Source organism: Geotrypetes seraphini, chromosome 9, assembly GCF_902459505.1.
Source record: "Geotrypetes seraphini chromosome 9, aGeoSer1.1, whole genome shotgun sequence".
Classification (NCBI taxonomy): Eukaryota; Metazoa; Chordata; class Amphibia; order Gymnophiona; family Dermophiidae; genus Geotrypetes; species Geotrypetes seraphini.
In genome coordinates, this window is record NC_047092.1 from 123,244,594 (window position 1) to 123,260,645 (window position 16,052).

Genomic DNA, 16,052 nt, shown 5'->3' on the forward strand with positions numbered 1-16,052 from the left:
CCCCATATTTTTATAAATTTATTATATGTCCCCTTTTGTATTGCTATTGTTCTTTCCATTTTAAAAATATGGCATATTGTATTCCACCAAAATGTGTAATTTAGGTTGTTGTAATTTTTCCAATTGTTAGTTATATGTTGAATGGCAACCCCTGTCATAATTAATAAAAGCTTATTATTTTCTGGTGAAATTTGACTTTTTTTTCTCATCATTGTTCCAAATAAAATTGTATCATATGATATTGCAATATGATTTTCCATTAATTTATTAATTTGTGGCCAAATTGAATTCCAAAAAATTTTAATATAAGGACAATGATATAATAAATGATCTAATGTCCCTGGTTCTAGATTACAGTGCCAGCATCTATTAGACTTAGAACTGTCTAGTTTTTGTAAACGAGTAGGGGTCCAAAAAGCTCTATGTAATAAAAAGAACCATGTTTGTCTCATAGACGCTGACACTGTACATCCCATTCTCCAAGACCAAATTAGTGGCCATTGAGATGCATTAATTTGATGTCCAATCTCAATGCTCCAAATGTCTCTTAGACCATTTTTTGGTTTTTTATTCAAATATCCAGATATTAATTTATACCACAATGCGGCTTGATGTCCTAGGAAGTCTGCTTTAAAGCATAAGAACTTTAAACTATATTGATTGTTTAATGATTTCCATTCAGGGAACCCAACCTGAATGGCCTGCTTCAATTGCAACCATTTAAAACTTTGTGTTTTATTAAGACCAAATCTATGTTGCAATTGTGAAAAATCCAGCAGTTTACCTTCTGAAATAATATCATCTAGAGATCTAATTCCTGCAATAATCCAGTTCTTCCAAAGGATTTGAGCTCCGCCAATTTTGATCTTGGAGTTTATCCATATGGATTGATTAGTTGATTTATATATTGGGATGGGTGTTAATTTATCAATAAATCTCAATGTTTTCCAAGTATCCATTATTATTTTATTTTCTCTGTATCTTTTAGGTATATTAATACTTGGTAAATGAACTAAATTTAGGGGAAACATAAGGCGCCATTCCAAATATAACCAATCTGGTGCATTATCTATAAGTTCTGGGAGGATCCAATACATACCCTGACGTAGAATATAGGCTTGATGGTACCTATAGAAATTTGGAAAATTTACCCCTCCCTCCTTAATTGATTTTTGTAAGGTTACTAAAGCTATTCTAGGTGTTTTACCAAGCCAAAGAAATTTTGTTAAAATTCTATTAAGCTTCTTATAAAAGGACCCCTGAAAATAAATAGGTATCATACTCATTTGGTAGCAAACCACAGGCAACATCATCATTTTAATAGTTTGAACTCTGCCCCACCAAGATATATGTAATGGGTTCCATTGTTCACATAACTCCATTACTTTTTTTAATACATATTTTTCATTTTCTTTTACAGTATCTTCAATTGTTTTTTTAACTTGAATGCCTAGATATTTAAATCCTTCTTCTTTCCATATGAATGGAAAAATATCAAATAATCCTTTTACACAGTAAACATTCAAGGGTATAATTTCAGATTTATTCCAATTAATTTTATAACCTGAAAATTTGCCAAACTTATCAATTAATTCCAATAAAGAAGATAAGGTAGACTCTGGATTTCTCAAATAAAGCAAAATATCATCAGCATAAGCCGAAATTTTATATTCCATATCTGAATATGGAATTCCTTGTATCTCCCTCGTTTGCTGTATTGCTAACAATAAGGGTTCTAATACAACATCAAATAACAAAGGAGATAAAGGACAACCTTGTCTAACTCCCCTCTGCAATTGAAAACCATCAGATATCTTATTATTAATATTTAATCTTGCAATCGGGAAGCTATACAATGTTTTTACCATTTGTATAAATCCAGAACCTATACCAAACCATTCTAAAGCCTGATACATAAAATTCCATTCTACCCTATCAAATGCTTTCTCAGCATCTAATGAAACTGTAAAAGCCGGTTCATCCATTTTTTTTGATAAGTTTAGCATGTGAAATAATAGTCTAGAGTTATTGGAGGAATGTCTTTTAGCAACGAAACCCGTTTGATGCATATCTATAATATGTGGGAGAGCTTTGGCTAATCTCAAAGCCAAAATTTTCGCCAAAAGTTTATTATCAACGTTTATCAAAGATATAGGCCTGTAGTTTGAAACCAAAGTAGGATCTTTATTTGGCTTAGGCAAAACAATTATTATTGATTCAGCCATAGTACCTTTTATATTACCTTTTATAAGTTGTGTCTGATATAATTTTAATAAATGTGGGGAGAGGATATTTTGAAATGTTTTATAAAATTCTACTGTGTAACCATCACCACCTGGAGCGGATCCAACTCTAAGAGATCTCAATGCTGTTTCTAATTCTTTTAATGATATAGGTTCTTCTAAACTTCGTTTTATATGATCAGGAATCTTAGGTCCATTTATTAAATCTAAAAATTTTTTTCCATCTTTTTGTTTCTCCAAATAAGGTTCGGAAGAATATAGATCCTTATAAAAATTTAAAAATTGTTTTAATATTATATTTGTTTGATTTGTTATTATACCATTATCATCTTTTATTCCATTAATATTAGTTCTCCTTTTTTTTGCCTTAAGATAATTTGCTAATAATTTTCCCGCCTTATTAGAATTTCCATAATACACCGTTTGTTTGGAAAACAAATCTTTTCTTATCATTTTTGAAGTTAATTCATTATATTTACCTTTTACTTTCAAAAGAGTTTGCAATACTTCATATTCCCATTTACTTATCAATTTAGCTTCTAATATTTTTATTTCTTTTTCTAATTCCATATATTGTTTTTTAATTTGTTTCCTAATAAAAGCTGAATATGATATGATATTACCCCTCATAGTTGCTTTAAATGCATCCCATACATTCTCTATAGATGTATCTTCCACTAAATTTATTTGAAAAAATTCATTAATTTGTGTTTTAAAATTTTCCAAAAATTTGTCATCCACAAGCAATGCATTATCAAATCTCCAAAGAGGTCTATTATTTTCTAATTGATCTAATTGTAATTCTATCCATATTCCCGCATGATCCGAAATGATAATAGGATCAATGGAGGCTTTAATCACTTGTTGCACTTTATTTGTTGAAACAAAAATATAATCTATTCTTGAAAATGATTTATGAACCTGTGAACAAAATGAATACTCCTGATCATTAAAATGAAGAATACGCCATATATCTTTCAAATCACATGATCGAACTAAATTATCTAGACCTAAAGATTTAATATTTTTACCTGGTTTTTTATCCAATAATGGATCCATTACAGCATTAAAATCTCCAGCCACCACTAAATTAGAGGCAGCCAGTGGTAATAACATATTTTGTAGCTTTTTGAAAAATTCTGATTGATTCGAATTAGGGGCATATATATTAAATAACGTCAGGGTATCATTTCCCATACCTATATCGATATGTATCCATCTTCCATGTGGATCTGAATTTTTTACCTTTATATTGGCCATACATTTTTTATTTATAAGGATTGCAACCCCTGCTTTTTTACCCACTGCTGGAGCAAAAAAACATTCTTTTATCCATCCACCTGATAATTTCTGTGATTCCTTCATATTAAGATGGGTCTCTTGCAGACAGTAAATATCTGCATTTTGTTTTTTTAAAAATGTTAATATTTTTTTCCTTTTAATTACGTGATTCAGGCCATTGACATTAATAGAATATATTTTAAAAGACATTATATATTTTAATACTTTTCATTATCTTATTCTTCCTCTCCTCTTTCATATTTAATATCCAAAAAATTTTCTTCATGACACACATATTTAACCCTAATGTATCTCCCTTAATTATTCTAATAAATATTCTCCTTATCCCTCCCTTTCCCACCCAATACATTGGCTGCTTAAGGATACACATTGGAACTGTAATCCTAACATTCTCCCCATTCCAGGCAATCAATATTCAATTGTTTAAACAAATTTCCCTTCTATCTATCTATATTGATCTTTTATATTTATTTAATCATTTTCCATAACATTTTATTAATGTATCATTTTCCATTTAACAATATGTTAATTTGTATTTCCTTAGTATTATGATTTCAACATATAATTATTTTAAACATATATGCAGTGTATTATTTAATAATTTTCCTATATTCTGTTCTTTCTTTCATATAATTATTATTGTCTTTTCTTTGTATTGTTTTCCTCCATTTCTTCAAATATTTCGATATGTTATATTTTCTAATTTTTCATAGAGTCTTCAAAACCATCTTAATATATTATGTTAATATATCATAGGTTCTGGTTTAGAGAGAAAATCTTTTAGTTTTTCAGGATCCTCAAAATATAAGGACTTGTCTCCAGATGACACTCTCATTTTCGCCGGGTAGTATAGACCATATTTAAATCCTTTTTCTTTGAGTAGAGGTCTCATGTCTAGTAGTCTTTTTCTTTTAGTTGCTGTGTTTTTGGCGAAGTCTGGTAAAAACCATAATCTTGATCCTTTATAATTTAAGTTTTTATCTTTTTTTGCAGCATTTAGTATCTCTATTGCTTGTTGGTATCTCAACATTTTGAAAATGATTGGTCTTGGTCTGTTTTTATTTTCTAAATTTTTAATTGGGATTCTATGCGCCCTTTCAATTTCAATTGGTTGTTTCAAGTCTAACTGTAGAATTTTTGGAATTAAATTTTCAAGGAAAAGGATAGTATTTTTTCCCTCTAAATTTTCTTGTATTCCAAAGAGTTTGATGTTCTTTCTTCTTCCTCTATTCTCGTAATCCTCCAGTTGATCTTTTAATTTATTTAATTCCAGGCTGTCGTTTTTACATCTTTTTGATTCACATTCTATATTTTCCATTTTTGATTCTAGTTCAGTTGTTCTTTTGTTGTTAACTTCCATTTGTCTATGTATATTTAAAATTTCTTCTTTCATTTCCGACATATTAGTTATAGTTTCCTTGAGCATTTGTTTGATTTGTTTTAGTTCTTCCATAACTTCTGTTTTGCTTAATGTGTCTGATTCTTCGATAGGAAGTGGTATCTTGCTTGGTGTTATTTGTTCTTGTTTCTGTCTTTTTGCAGATGTACCAGCCTCATTTTTGTTTTGTCTGGTACTTGCCATGTTATTGTTTTATTTTTCTTGGTTATTATTATTTCTTGTATTTAGTCTTTTAGATTTGGTATTCTTAGGTTTTTAATCTCTTTTCTTCCAAGATTTTGTTCTATCTTTTGAAGTAAAAATTTTTCTTTTTAAGCTCTTTTCTTTTTCCTTTACCTATGTCAGTTTGAAAATTCTTTTCTCAATTTCACTTTTTCAATGAAGTAGGGGAACTTTTTCTTTTTTTTTTTTTTTTTTTTTTTCTCCTCTCACAAGCCCAATCGCAGCCCTGATTGAGGAGAGCAACACTTTTTAAGAGTTATTTTTCCTATTTTGACCAATTTTAAGCAATTTTCTTCTGTTTTTTCTCAGCGTCTCTCAATTTCTCAATGTCTTGCTGTTTCAGTTTTTTAAAGTTCCGTTGAACCTTTTCTCTGTCTCCTCTCTCACAAGCCCAATCGCAGCTTTGTCAGAGGAAAGTAATATTCAATTCAGTATTTATTTTAATAAGCTGATATTTATTTGTCTTCAGCGCTTCGGCACTTAATTATTGAGAGAAAATGCATGTATTCCTCTCTCTCAATTTTTTTTTTTTTTTTTTATTAATCCCCTTTTTTATCAAAGAATAATCTTTTTCCTTTTTTTTTGGTTTCAATATAGCTGGTCAGAATAAAAATTTCTTTGATAATAATCAACAAAAGAGATCCTTTTCCCCTTTTTCTTAAGTCTTTCTCTCTCAGAATTTGATTCTGACTTCAAACAGCAGAAATTCAACACTATGTTATTCAGCATAGAAGAAATAATTTTTTTTCCTCAGGCTTTGCTTTGACATTAAACAGGAGAGGGCTATATCAAACTGTCATATTTTTATCTTTGACAGGCAGCCCTCTATCCCAATCAGTCTGAAGTGAAAACTTTTCTGTTTATTAATTAAATGTAATATTCAATGTTCTTCCCTTTAAAGTGTCTTGATTTTATGTCTCAAGAAACTGCTTCAATCTGAGGATTAATTGATCTCTCTCAGGACTCCAACTCAGTACCGTCAGGAGAGAGCTATTTCAAACTGTCATAGCATTTAGAAGTCAAACTGACAATTGCCTCATAATGAGATCGATGTTTTCCTCTATTTATCAATCTTTTAGACAGTTTAAAACTTCAACATCTTTTCTTATTACCGTGCCACATCAACAGAAAAATGAAGCCGATATTAAAAACAATGAAAACCAGCAGTTTTTCTTTCTTTTCCCTTCAGGTCTTTTTTGTCAGTTGCCCCGAAGCCGCACTGCTCTAGCGCTGAACAAAAAACCGGCAATCCCACCCTTGATTCTCCTATATCAGAATCCGTCTCAATTTCAGCAGAGGAGATCAATATTAATACTAATCATTCACAATTCTTGTTTTTTAAAGATTAGCAGCAAGGGAAAAGTTTCAAAAACCGTTGTCAATTTTATTTCACACACATACCAGACCTCGCCTCATCACCGGCAGAGGAGGGCCACTTCAAAACCGCTGACTGACAGGAACCAGCCCACCATATAAATTATTTATAAAGAGGAAAATTCTCTCCTTGTCGCTAGGCAGTTCACCGCCAGTTTCAATCCCCGTCGGTCTCCAGCCTTCCGCACAGCACTGCTCAAGACACAAAAAACGGCACCTTTGCTTCTTGGTTTTTCACCTCCCAGGCGTCTCTTCCGTCTCAGCGAAGAAAGTCAACATTAGTCCATCATAACTTCAGGATCGTAGGAATTTATTTTTTTTTTGATAAAATTCTGTAATATGGGGTTAATTTTCATTAATAGTTGCCTAGTGATGAGGAGCGTCGCGATCACACTTCCATTCGTGCTCGCGTTAAGCCACGCCCCCAATCATTTATTGTTCTGTTGTCCATTCATTTTGGCTTTTTGGAAATCGATTTGGGGCCAAATAAATTGTTTGTTGGAAAATCCTGTGGCTTTATCCTATGATACTATATTATTTGGAATGTTAATGAGGAAGAAAAGTCAAATTTCTGCAAAGAATAATAGGCTATTACTTATTATGACAGGAGTCGCCATTCAGCAGACTAATTGGAAAAATTGGAATAGATTAAATTACAGTTTTTGGTGCAATTCACTATGTCATATGTACAAAATGAAAAGAATGTTAGCCTTGCAGAAAGGAAATTTTAATAACTTTCAGGAGGTTTGGAGGCCATTAATAGAATATTGTAATGAGTAATGATTAGAATATCATTTTTCCCTAATAAGTATAATTGCAAAGTGTGGGGGGGAGGAATTTCTGATTTGATATTAAATGTTTAGATTAATAGGATAGACTATATAATATATTATATGATATATGTAACTACATATGAATTAGTAGGGTTGGGAGGGAGAGTTTAAATATTATAATTTAAGTTAAAAATGATAGATAATCAAGTGATATTGTATAAATTTGAACGTTATTTTCTGATATACTTGTAAGATGTAAAATGAATAAAGAATTTAAAAAAAAAAAAGAATGAAGAAAGCCTTTTGGCTTTCTCTGTCTATTACTATTATTTTTTATTTTTTTCATAGTGAAGAGAGGGGAGAGCTGCGATCGTACAGGAGTGGCTGAGAAAAAAACTGACAGGAGTAGGGGAAGGGAGCTCGAGGACTAGGGCTTCTGCACATGCTCAGTAAGCTTAAAGCTTATTATAGCTAGGGAAGGGCACTGACACTCAGTCTGAGACTTTACCAAGAAGTATGCCTGCATATCCCCTGCTTGTCTTCGAAGAAAGGGTTTGTGTGCTTCTTAAGCAACTATAGCTCATCAATTAAAGTATACTATCTCTCCAGCCTATTTTTTAGCAGGGAAAATAACTACCTTCCATCTTAAAACTCAACTTATAAGGGTATAATCCTACTTTCTTTGAGGAAGCCCATGCTGTTTTTGAAAAGGAAATTTGTAGGGCCACCACATAGTCCACATATATATTTTATAAGTATCTAGATGTGACAGCTAGGGCAGAAGCTTCTTTAGAGCTTCTGTTCTTGCAGAAAGGTTATTGCGTGCCCTCCTAACTTGAGGACTGTTTTTATATATTACTCAAGTATGGATTAATCATGTGGAGTCGCAAAGGAAAGAAAAATTAGTTCTTACCTGATAATTTTCTTTCCTTTAGTCCCAAAGGATTAGTCCAGATCCCACCCTTCTCCTGTTTTGTTAGGATTATTTGTTGATTTTCTTGTTTCTTAGGCACAAGGCTAGTGTGTGCTCTTCAGAGTTTAAAAAAAACAACAAATTTTAAAGAGACAGGATTTCTACTTCTTACTGCTTGGCTATCTAAATACTGAAAGGAACTAGTTCACAGCAACCTTATGTGGCAATGTTCTAATTTACTCTGCATCTCTGCCCGATGTTAGATGGGCACAACTCACAAGTATAAACTAATCCTTTGGGACTAAAGAAAAGAAAATTATAAGGTAAGAAAAATATTTTCTGTAATGTGTGTTTAATGTGTACTAACATGCTAATGCATGATAGTAAATCAATCCTTGAGTTGGTTTGTGAGGCAGTAGAAGATGAAGTGACATGCCCAAGGTCAAGGAGCATCAGTGGAATTAGAACCCTAACATCCCTGGTTTCAGCCCTCTGTTGTAATTACTAGGCTACTTTACTTTAGCAGTAGACAAATTCCTCAGGGTTTCTTAGTTAAGAAAAATAAGTTTTAGGTTCTGAAAACATGTACAACCTATACAAAGAGGAAGGTGTGGCCTAGTAGTTAAGCACCCTCAGGTTGTTGGTTGAAGCCCAGTGCTGTTATTTGTGATCCTGGGCAAGTCACTTAATCCTCCATTGCCCAAGGTACACTAGGTAGATTGTGAGCTCACAAGGACAGATAAGGAAAAATGCTTGAGTACCTGAATGCAAAACCGCTTAGACAACCGCCGTTGATAGGCGGCATATAAATAATTAATAAACTTGGAATTATCTAGTAAGAATATAGGGCAAACTAATAATTTCCTATTAACCATTAGTCTTACTGAGATGCATGTAGCTGGCTATTGTTGCCTGATAAAGTAAAAAGATCAGACATTCCTTCAGGACACAGAGCTGAATAGATATACATGGGATTTCTTTGCAAGTCTTGTCTCTACATACTTTTTGATGCATATTGTAATAATATCTGGTTTGTTTGTTTTTTCAGTGTGGGAAGGCAGCAGTGTTTGGGATCTTCCTGTTGATACTGCTTCTCAGAGTTCAGCTCTTGGCCAGCTTCAGCAGCTTGAAAAGGCCAAGGCAGCAAAGGTAAGCACCTTGAGAACATGCTGCATAAGGGCACTAAATAGACCACTGACAAATAACCATTTAGAGCAATTCAAAGTATGTCTGCAATTTGGAGTGAATATTGTACTCATTTCTTTCTTTTCTAGGGTAGGAATGTATATCTCAACTCTCTTACCATCATGAATGTTTATTGAAATGGAAAATTTGAGCTCATAATTGTCTTGTCTTTCACCTGGATTTACATAGTGAGTGAAATAGAAATGCTACCAGAAGGAAGACATAGTCTCAGCATTAAACTCAAAGTGCTGAGACTATGTCCTACCTCTGGTAGCATTTCTGGCACTGAAACTTTCTCATCCTAAGTCTGGGGATATTAAAATCTCCTAGTAAATGACACTGTAGATAGTGGTATAGATTGCTAGATTATTGGGATCATAGAGCGGCTCCATACAAACACTGCTTCTTGTTGCAGGGCTTTTAGTATGTAATTATTATAGGCACATTGGGAGAGATGACATTGCTTTCAATTTTGGTTTCTCTATGTTATGGGTGCAAATTTTTCTGTGTGCTACGTTTCCAATTTGAGATAAGTGCCATAGAATGTAAGAACATAAGAGTTGCCATACTGGGATAGACCAAAGGTCTATCAAGGCAAGTATCCTGTTTCTAATAGTGCAGGTGACAAGTACCTGGCAAGATAAGAGTAAAACAGATTTTATATTGCTTATCTTAGGACAGTGGATTTCACCAAGTCCATCTTAATAATGGCTTATGGACTTGTCTTTTAGGAAGTTATCCAAACCCTTTTTAAACCCTGCTAAGCTAACTGACAACAAATTTCAGAATTTAATTATACATTGAGTGATGAAATTTTTTATTTGTTTTAAATTTACTACTTAGTAGCTTCATCATTTGCCCCTAGTCCTTGTATTTTTGGAAAGAGTAAACAAACAATTCATGTCTACCTAGTTCCACTCCACTCAGTATAAACTTCTATCATAGTTCCTTTCAGCCGTCTTTTCTCAAAGCTGAAAAGCTCTAGCTTTTTTAGCCTTTCTTCATAGGGAGGTTGTTCCATCTGCTTTATCATTTTTGTAACCCTTCTCTGTACCTTTTCTAATTCTGCTATCTTTTTTGATATGCGATCACCAGAATGCTTAATTTTAAAGATAAATTACATATTACTAACAATAGCTCTGTAAGGTTGAGACGCCTAACATGCTGTAAGAAAGATGGTGAAGGATTGAAGGGATGGGATGTTTAATAGGTCAAGAGAAACAAGAGTGGGCAGACCACAATTCTGGCTGGGCAGACCCCTCAGAAATGATAAGAGAATCACACTTGGTGAGGACAAGGTCTAGGGCAGAGGTTCCCAGCAACATGGTACATGTTAACCCAGAGGGTACGCAGCACAGAATGTCTGTAGCTGCTGCAGCTGTTTGGCAGCAGCAGCTGTGTCTTTGTTGTAACTTGCCTGAACAGCCAGCATCGGCACAGCAATTCTCTCTGGCTGTCTCGGGGCCTTTGCTAGGCTGGGTCCACCTTCATTGATGCAACTTCCTCTTTCCTCAGAGACAGGCTGGCCTAGAAAAGGCCCCGAGACTGCCAGAGAAAATCGCTGTGCTGACTCTGGCTGTACAGGCAAGTTACAATAAAAAATAGCTGCTGCTTTTCAGGAGAGGGGAATTCTGCTGCTAGTTGAGGGGAGGGGAAAGGGGAGTGCTGCTTCTAGTCATGGGGGGGTGCTGCTGCTAGTCAGGGGAAGGGAAAGAGAGAGATGCTGCTGCTAGTCGGGGAGAGGCAAAGGGAGAAGTGCTGCTGGACCTGGATGGTGGGAGGGAGAGATGCTGCTGGACTGGTGGTAGAAAAGAAAGAAGGAGAGGTGCTGCTAGACATGAGTAGTAGGGTGAGGTGCTACTGTGTTGGGGCAGAGGAGGGAGAAGGAGAGGTGCTGCTGGGCTGAAGGCAGGGTGAGAGGGAGAGGTACTCCTTCCATTGGGGAAAAAAGGGAGAAAAAGGTGCTAAGGTACTGAGAGCAGAAAATGTAGAAGGAGAGTGCTCCTGGACTCGGGGCTGCTAGATTTATAGTGGAAGAAGTAAAAGTGGTGCTGGACTGGGGGCAGGACAGTGGAGAGAGTGAGACTAGATTGGGGCACATAAGAACGTAAGAATTGCCATACTGGGACAGACTAAAGGTCCATCAAGCACAGTATCCTGTTTCCAACAGTGGCCAATCCAGGTCCTAAGTACCTAGCTAGATCCCAAGTGGCAATACAGATTTTATGCTGCTTATCCTAGGAATAAACAGTGGATTTCCCCAAGTCATCTCAAACCCCGCTAAACTAACTGATTTCACCACATTCTCCAGCAACAGAGGTGGGCCGGCCTAGCAAAAGCCCCGAGGCTGCCTGATGGAACTGTATCTAAACTAATGCTAACAGCAGCTGTGTGGCGAAGTTAAAAGCACAGTGAGCTATTGCTAGAGAGAGGAGATGTACCGCTGGACAGGGGAGGAGGGAAAGAGAAGGGGTACTGCTGGACAGGGGAGGAGGGGAAGGGAAGAGGGGTACTGCTGGACAGGGGGAGAGGGAGAGGTGCTGCTGGACAGGGGGGAGGGAAAAGTAAGGGAGAAAAGGTGTTGCTGGACCTGGCAGAAAGGAAAGGTACTGCACACTGGAGGGGAGAGTGAAATGTTGCATGGGGAGAGATCATATTAGTTATGAGCGGCATTGGGGGAGGGAATGAGGTCCGGAGGAGAAGGGAAGGGAGATGGACTGCAGGGGGCAGAAAGGAGGAAGGGAGAGAGAAATGTTACACTGGGGGGGAGGAGAGATGATTAAAGGAAGGGAGAGATACCAGACCAGGGAATGGAAGGGAAGGAGGGGAGTCTGGTAGCGCTATAGAAATAATAGTAGTAGTAGTAGTAGTAGAGAGAGATGCCAGATTATGGGAAGGAGAGGAGAGAGATGCCAGACTAAGAAGGGGGGGAAGGAAGGAGAGAGATGTCGGACTACTGGGAGGAAAGGAGAGAGATGTTGGACTACTGAGGGGGAAGGAGAGAGATGTCAGACCATGGAAATGTGAGGGTGGAAGCGAGGGGTGGAGGGGGAAGGAGAGAGAGATTGGAAGGGAAGAGAAGACATGGATAAGTAGATTTTGAGAAGAAAGCAAAAAAATGGAAAAATTGAATGTTAAGTTAATGCCAAAGATGGATGCAAGGCAAAACATGAAGGAGAGAAAAACAGTCAGTGGATAAGAAGGCACTGAAAATATAGTTAAATGCACAGAAAAATAAAGTCACCAGACAACAAAAGTAGGGAAAATTATTTTATTTTCAATATAGTGATTGAAATGTGTCAGTTTTGAGAATTTATATCTGTTGTGTATATTGTGTGTATGTGAAAAATGAATGGTAAAAATTGCATTACAATCAGTAAAGGGGGTGGGATCTGGGACAGCTTGGGTGGGCCTAAGACGGAGCTTGGGAGGTCTGTGGTTGGGGTGCTCCGTTGATATTTGTTAGACTTAGGGGGTACTTAGCTTGAAGTAGTTGAGAAACACTGCTGTAGGCAATCAGCCAGCTCCAGTGCCTCTCCTCTCCGGCCCTCTTCCCTACTGGCACCCGCTACTGGCGTCTCAGGGCCCATCTGGAGGGCCTCTGCACATGCGAGAATGTCGATGTGATGTCATCACGGTGACGTCTGCACACTTCTGGATGCCTCGAGCCATGGCCACTACCTTTAGTGTGCCCCGGCTCGAGAAAGTTTGAAAGACACTGCTATACAAATATCAGGATGTCTCCTTGTTCATAGTCTTCTTTATCCCAGGACAAGCAGGCAGGTATTCTCACATATGGTTGACGTCATCGACGGAGCCCAGATGCGGACACCTCACAAGCAGACTTGCTTGAAGAAACTCGAAGTTTCGAGTCGCCTGCACCGCGCATGCGCGAGTGCCTTCCCGCCCAGCACAGGGCGCGTTTCCTCAGTTCTCAGTTTTCCGTGGAGCCAAGAAGTCCGTCTTTGACTCTCTGCATTTAACTTTGTTCACTTTGTGCCTTCTCTCATCCGCGGTTTGTGTTTTGTTTTGTTTTTTTCTTCACGAATCGCTGGGTTTTTTTATTTCTTTTATTTTAGTCAAAAAAAACAAACCATTTTTCTTCTTCCATTCGTTTTCCGGGACAGGCCGCTTGGCCGCAGCCCGAGGGCTTCGACTTTGTGGCGGCTATTTTTCCGTCTATGTCCCGGCCTGCTACAGGCTTTAAGAGGTGTAGAAAGTGTCAGCGCGCGAACTCTCTCACGGACCCTCACAGACGCTGCCTCAAGTACCTTGGGCCGAAACATCATCCTAGGTCATGCCTACCTTGCCAAACACTTCAGCCTCGTGCTTTCAAGCATCATTGCATTCTGGTGGACAAGCTTTTCGAGATGGAGTCTCCTACTGATCCCTCGACTTCGAAAAGTGTCTTTGGCCTCGACTTCCATTGAGGCTCCGTCTGTGCCTACTGCTTCCACCTCGAGCCACATCAGACCCTCATCGTTTGCAGCGGCTCTTGCTTTGATGTCATCTGCTGTATCTTCCCCTGTTTCCTCAGGTCAGATAGCTCAGCAGTCGGTTCCACCGGTGGTGATTAAAGTGTCCAAGATTTCTAAGTCGAAACACACTCACACTACCTCAAAGGAACCTCCAGCCAAAGCAGGTGGTCCGGTTTCAGACGCGGATCCATCCTTGCTGGCTTCTTTCCAGACCATGTTAGAGAAGCAGTTTATTCAGTTCCTTACTAACATGGGACCTAGACTGCTTCCTCTTATCCAGCCTGGGCATTCAGCAGACTCCCGCGAGGTCGAGCCGCTTCCTTTGCCCCAGTCTGAGCTTCCACACTCTTTGCAGGGAGCAGAGTCTCTGCGAATGTCTGGTCTGCCATCCAAGCAAGAAAAGCAAGGAGCAGATTCTTTGCGAGTGCCTCGAAGAGAATCCTCACACTAAACAAGGAGCAGAGTCTTTGAGAGTGCATCGAGTTTCCTCCACTAAGGCTCTGGAGCTTCGATCTACAGCCTCTATCCCTATTCATATATCGGCATCGGTTGCTTACGTCTCCGAGGCGAAATCTCCTCGATCCTCGAAATCTGGTTCCAGACACAGTTCTCACCACCATTCGAGGCCTTCATCGAGGCATCCTTCCAGGCATCGTTCTTCTTCTCAGGACAAACCATCCACCTCGAAGCCTCGATCTACTCCAACCTTGACCAGACCACCGACTCCTCATTCAAGGTCTCCGATGCCGGATCTTGAGGATGTTCCGGTCTCGATTGCCTTGTCCAAGTCACCAGGTTCCTTTGATGCCTTTTTCCATGCCAAAGCTTCTTCTTCAACACAGGCTGCCTCAACGTCCTTGAGTATTTCTCGAGGCAAAGCATTGGCAGATTAGCTATCTTTCTCGTCTTTCCTGCGACAGATGGCTGTAGACTTGGATGTTCAATTGGATACTGGCTCCAAATATTCTAAGGAGTATCTAGAAGTCATGCATCTTCCTCAACCTCCGGCAGAGTGTCTTAAGCTTCCACTTCATAAGCTTATGAATCAGACTTTTGCTCGATGCATGGAGACACCTTTTTCCATACCAGCTGTTCCAGGAAAACTGGACTCTAGGTATAAAACTGTGCATCGCAAAGGGTTTAACAACTCACAATTATCTCATCAATCCCTGCTTATTGAATCCTCCTTGAAGAGATCCCATCCTTCCAAGGTCTATGCCACAGTTCCTCCTGGTAAGGAGGGGAAAACTATGGACAAATTTGGACGTCGCATCTACCAGAATGCTATGATGTTCTCTAAAGTCCTCAATTATAATTTTTATTTCATCACTTATTTTGAATTTCTTCTTTCTCTTCTACCAAAGTTTTTGGCTTATTTGGATAACCAAATGCATTTTGAGTTTCAAGAAGTCATTGCTGCTTTCTCTCAATTATGTCTGCATCTCCTCCAATCATTTTATGATGCCTTCGAGTTATCTGCCCAAGCGGCTGCTTGCTCTGTGGCTGTGCGTCGTCTTGCCTGGCTTCGTACCATTGACATGGATCCTAACCTTCAAGACCGCTTAGCTAACATTCCTTGTCAAGGCAACGACCTCTTTGATGAATCCATCGAGGAAGCCACAGAGAAATTATCTGACCATGAAAAATCATTTGCTTCTGTAGTCAGACCTAAACCAAAGCCAGCTCCTGCCAAACCTATCAAAGGCTCCAAAGCCGGCTCCTTATACTCGCCCTCCTCTGAAAAAACAACAACCTCAGAAGCAACAGAAACCCCAACCTTCTGCTGCACCTAAGGCTTCTCAGCCTTTTTGACTGTTTACAACAGAGCATAACCTCCACCGTTCAGTCTCTGTCTCTTTTTCCCTCTATAGGAGGTCGTCTCCATCATTTTTACAACCAATGGATGATAATTACATCCGACCTCTGGGTGCTTACCATCATCAGGAAAGGATACTCTCTTCATTTCACTCAGGTTCCACCGGAGCTTCCTCCAAGAGAGTATCCTTCCAGTCCATCCCAGACCATAAGAACATAAGAAGTTGCCTCCATCGGGATCAGATCAGAGGTCCATCGTGCCCAGCGGTCCGCACCCGCGGTGGCCCATCAGGTCCATGACCTGTCAAGTGTTCCCTGCCCTAAAAAACCTATCCTTACTTCTATCTG

At 38.1% G+C, this 16,052-nt stretch overlaps 1 protein-coding gene across 4 annotated transcripts in view; it reads left to right on the forward strand.

Moving 5' to 3' along the window:
* Positions 1-16,052, forward strand: part of GIGYF2 (GRB10 interacting GYF protein 2) — a 674,098-nt gene that overhangs the window by 453,127 nt on the left and 204,919 nt on the right. For all 4 annotated transcript variants that reach the window (XM_033959534.1, XM_033959536.1, XM_033959537.1 and 1 more), the window contains one exon: positions 9,275-9,375. In XM_033959534.1, coding sequence (XP_033815425.1) covers positions 9,275-9,375 — 101 coding nt within the window. The remainder of the gene's footprint in view (positions 1-9,274; positions 9,376-16,052) is intronic.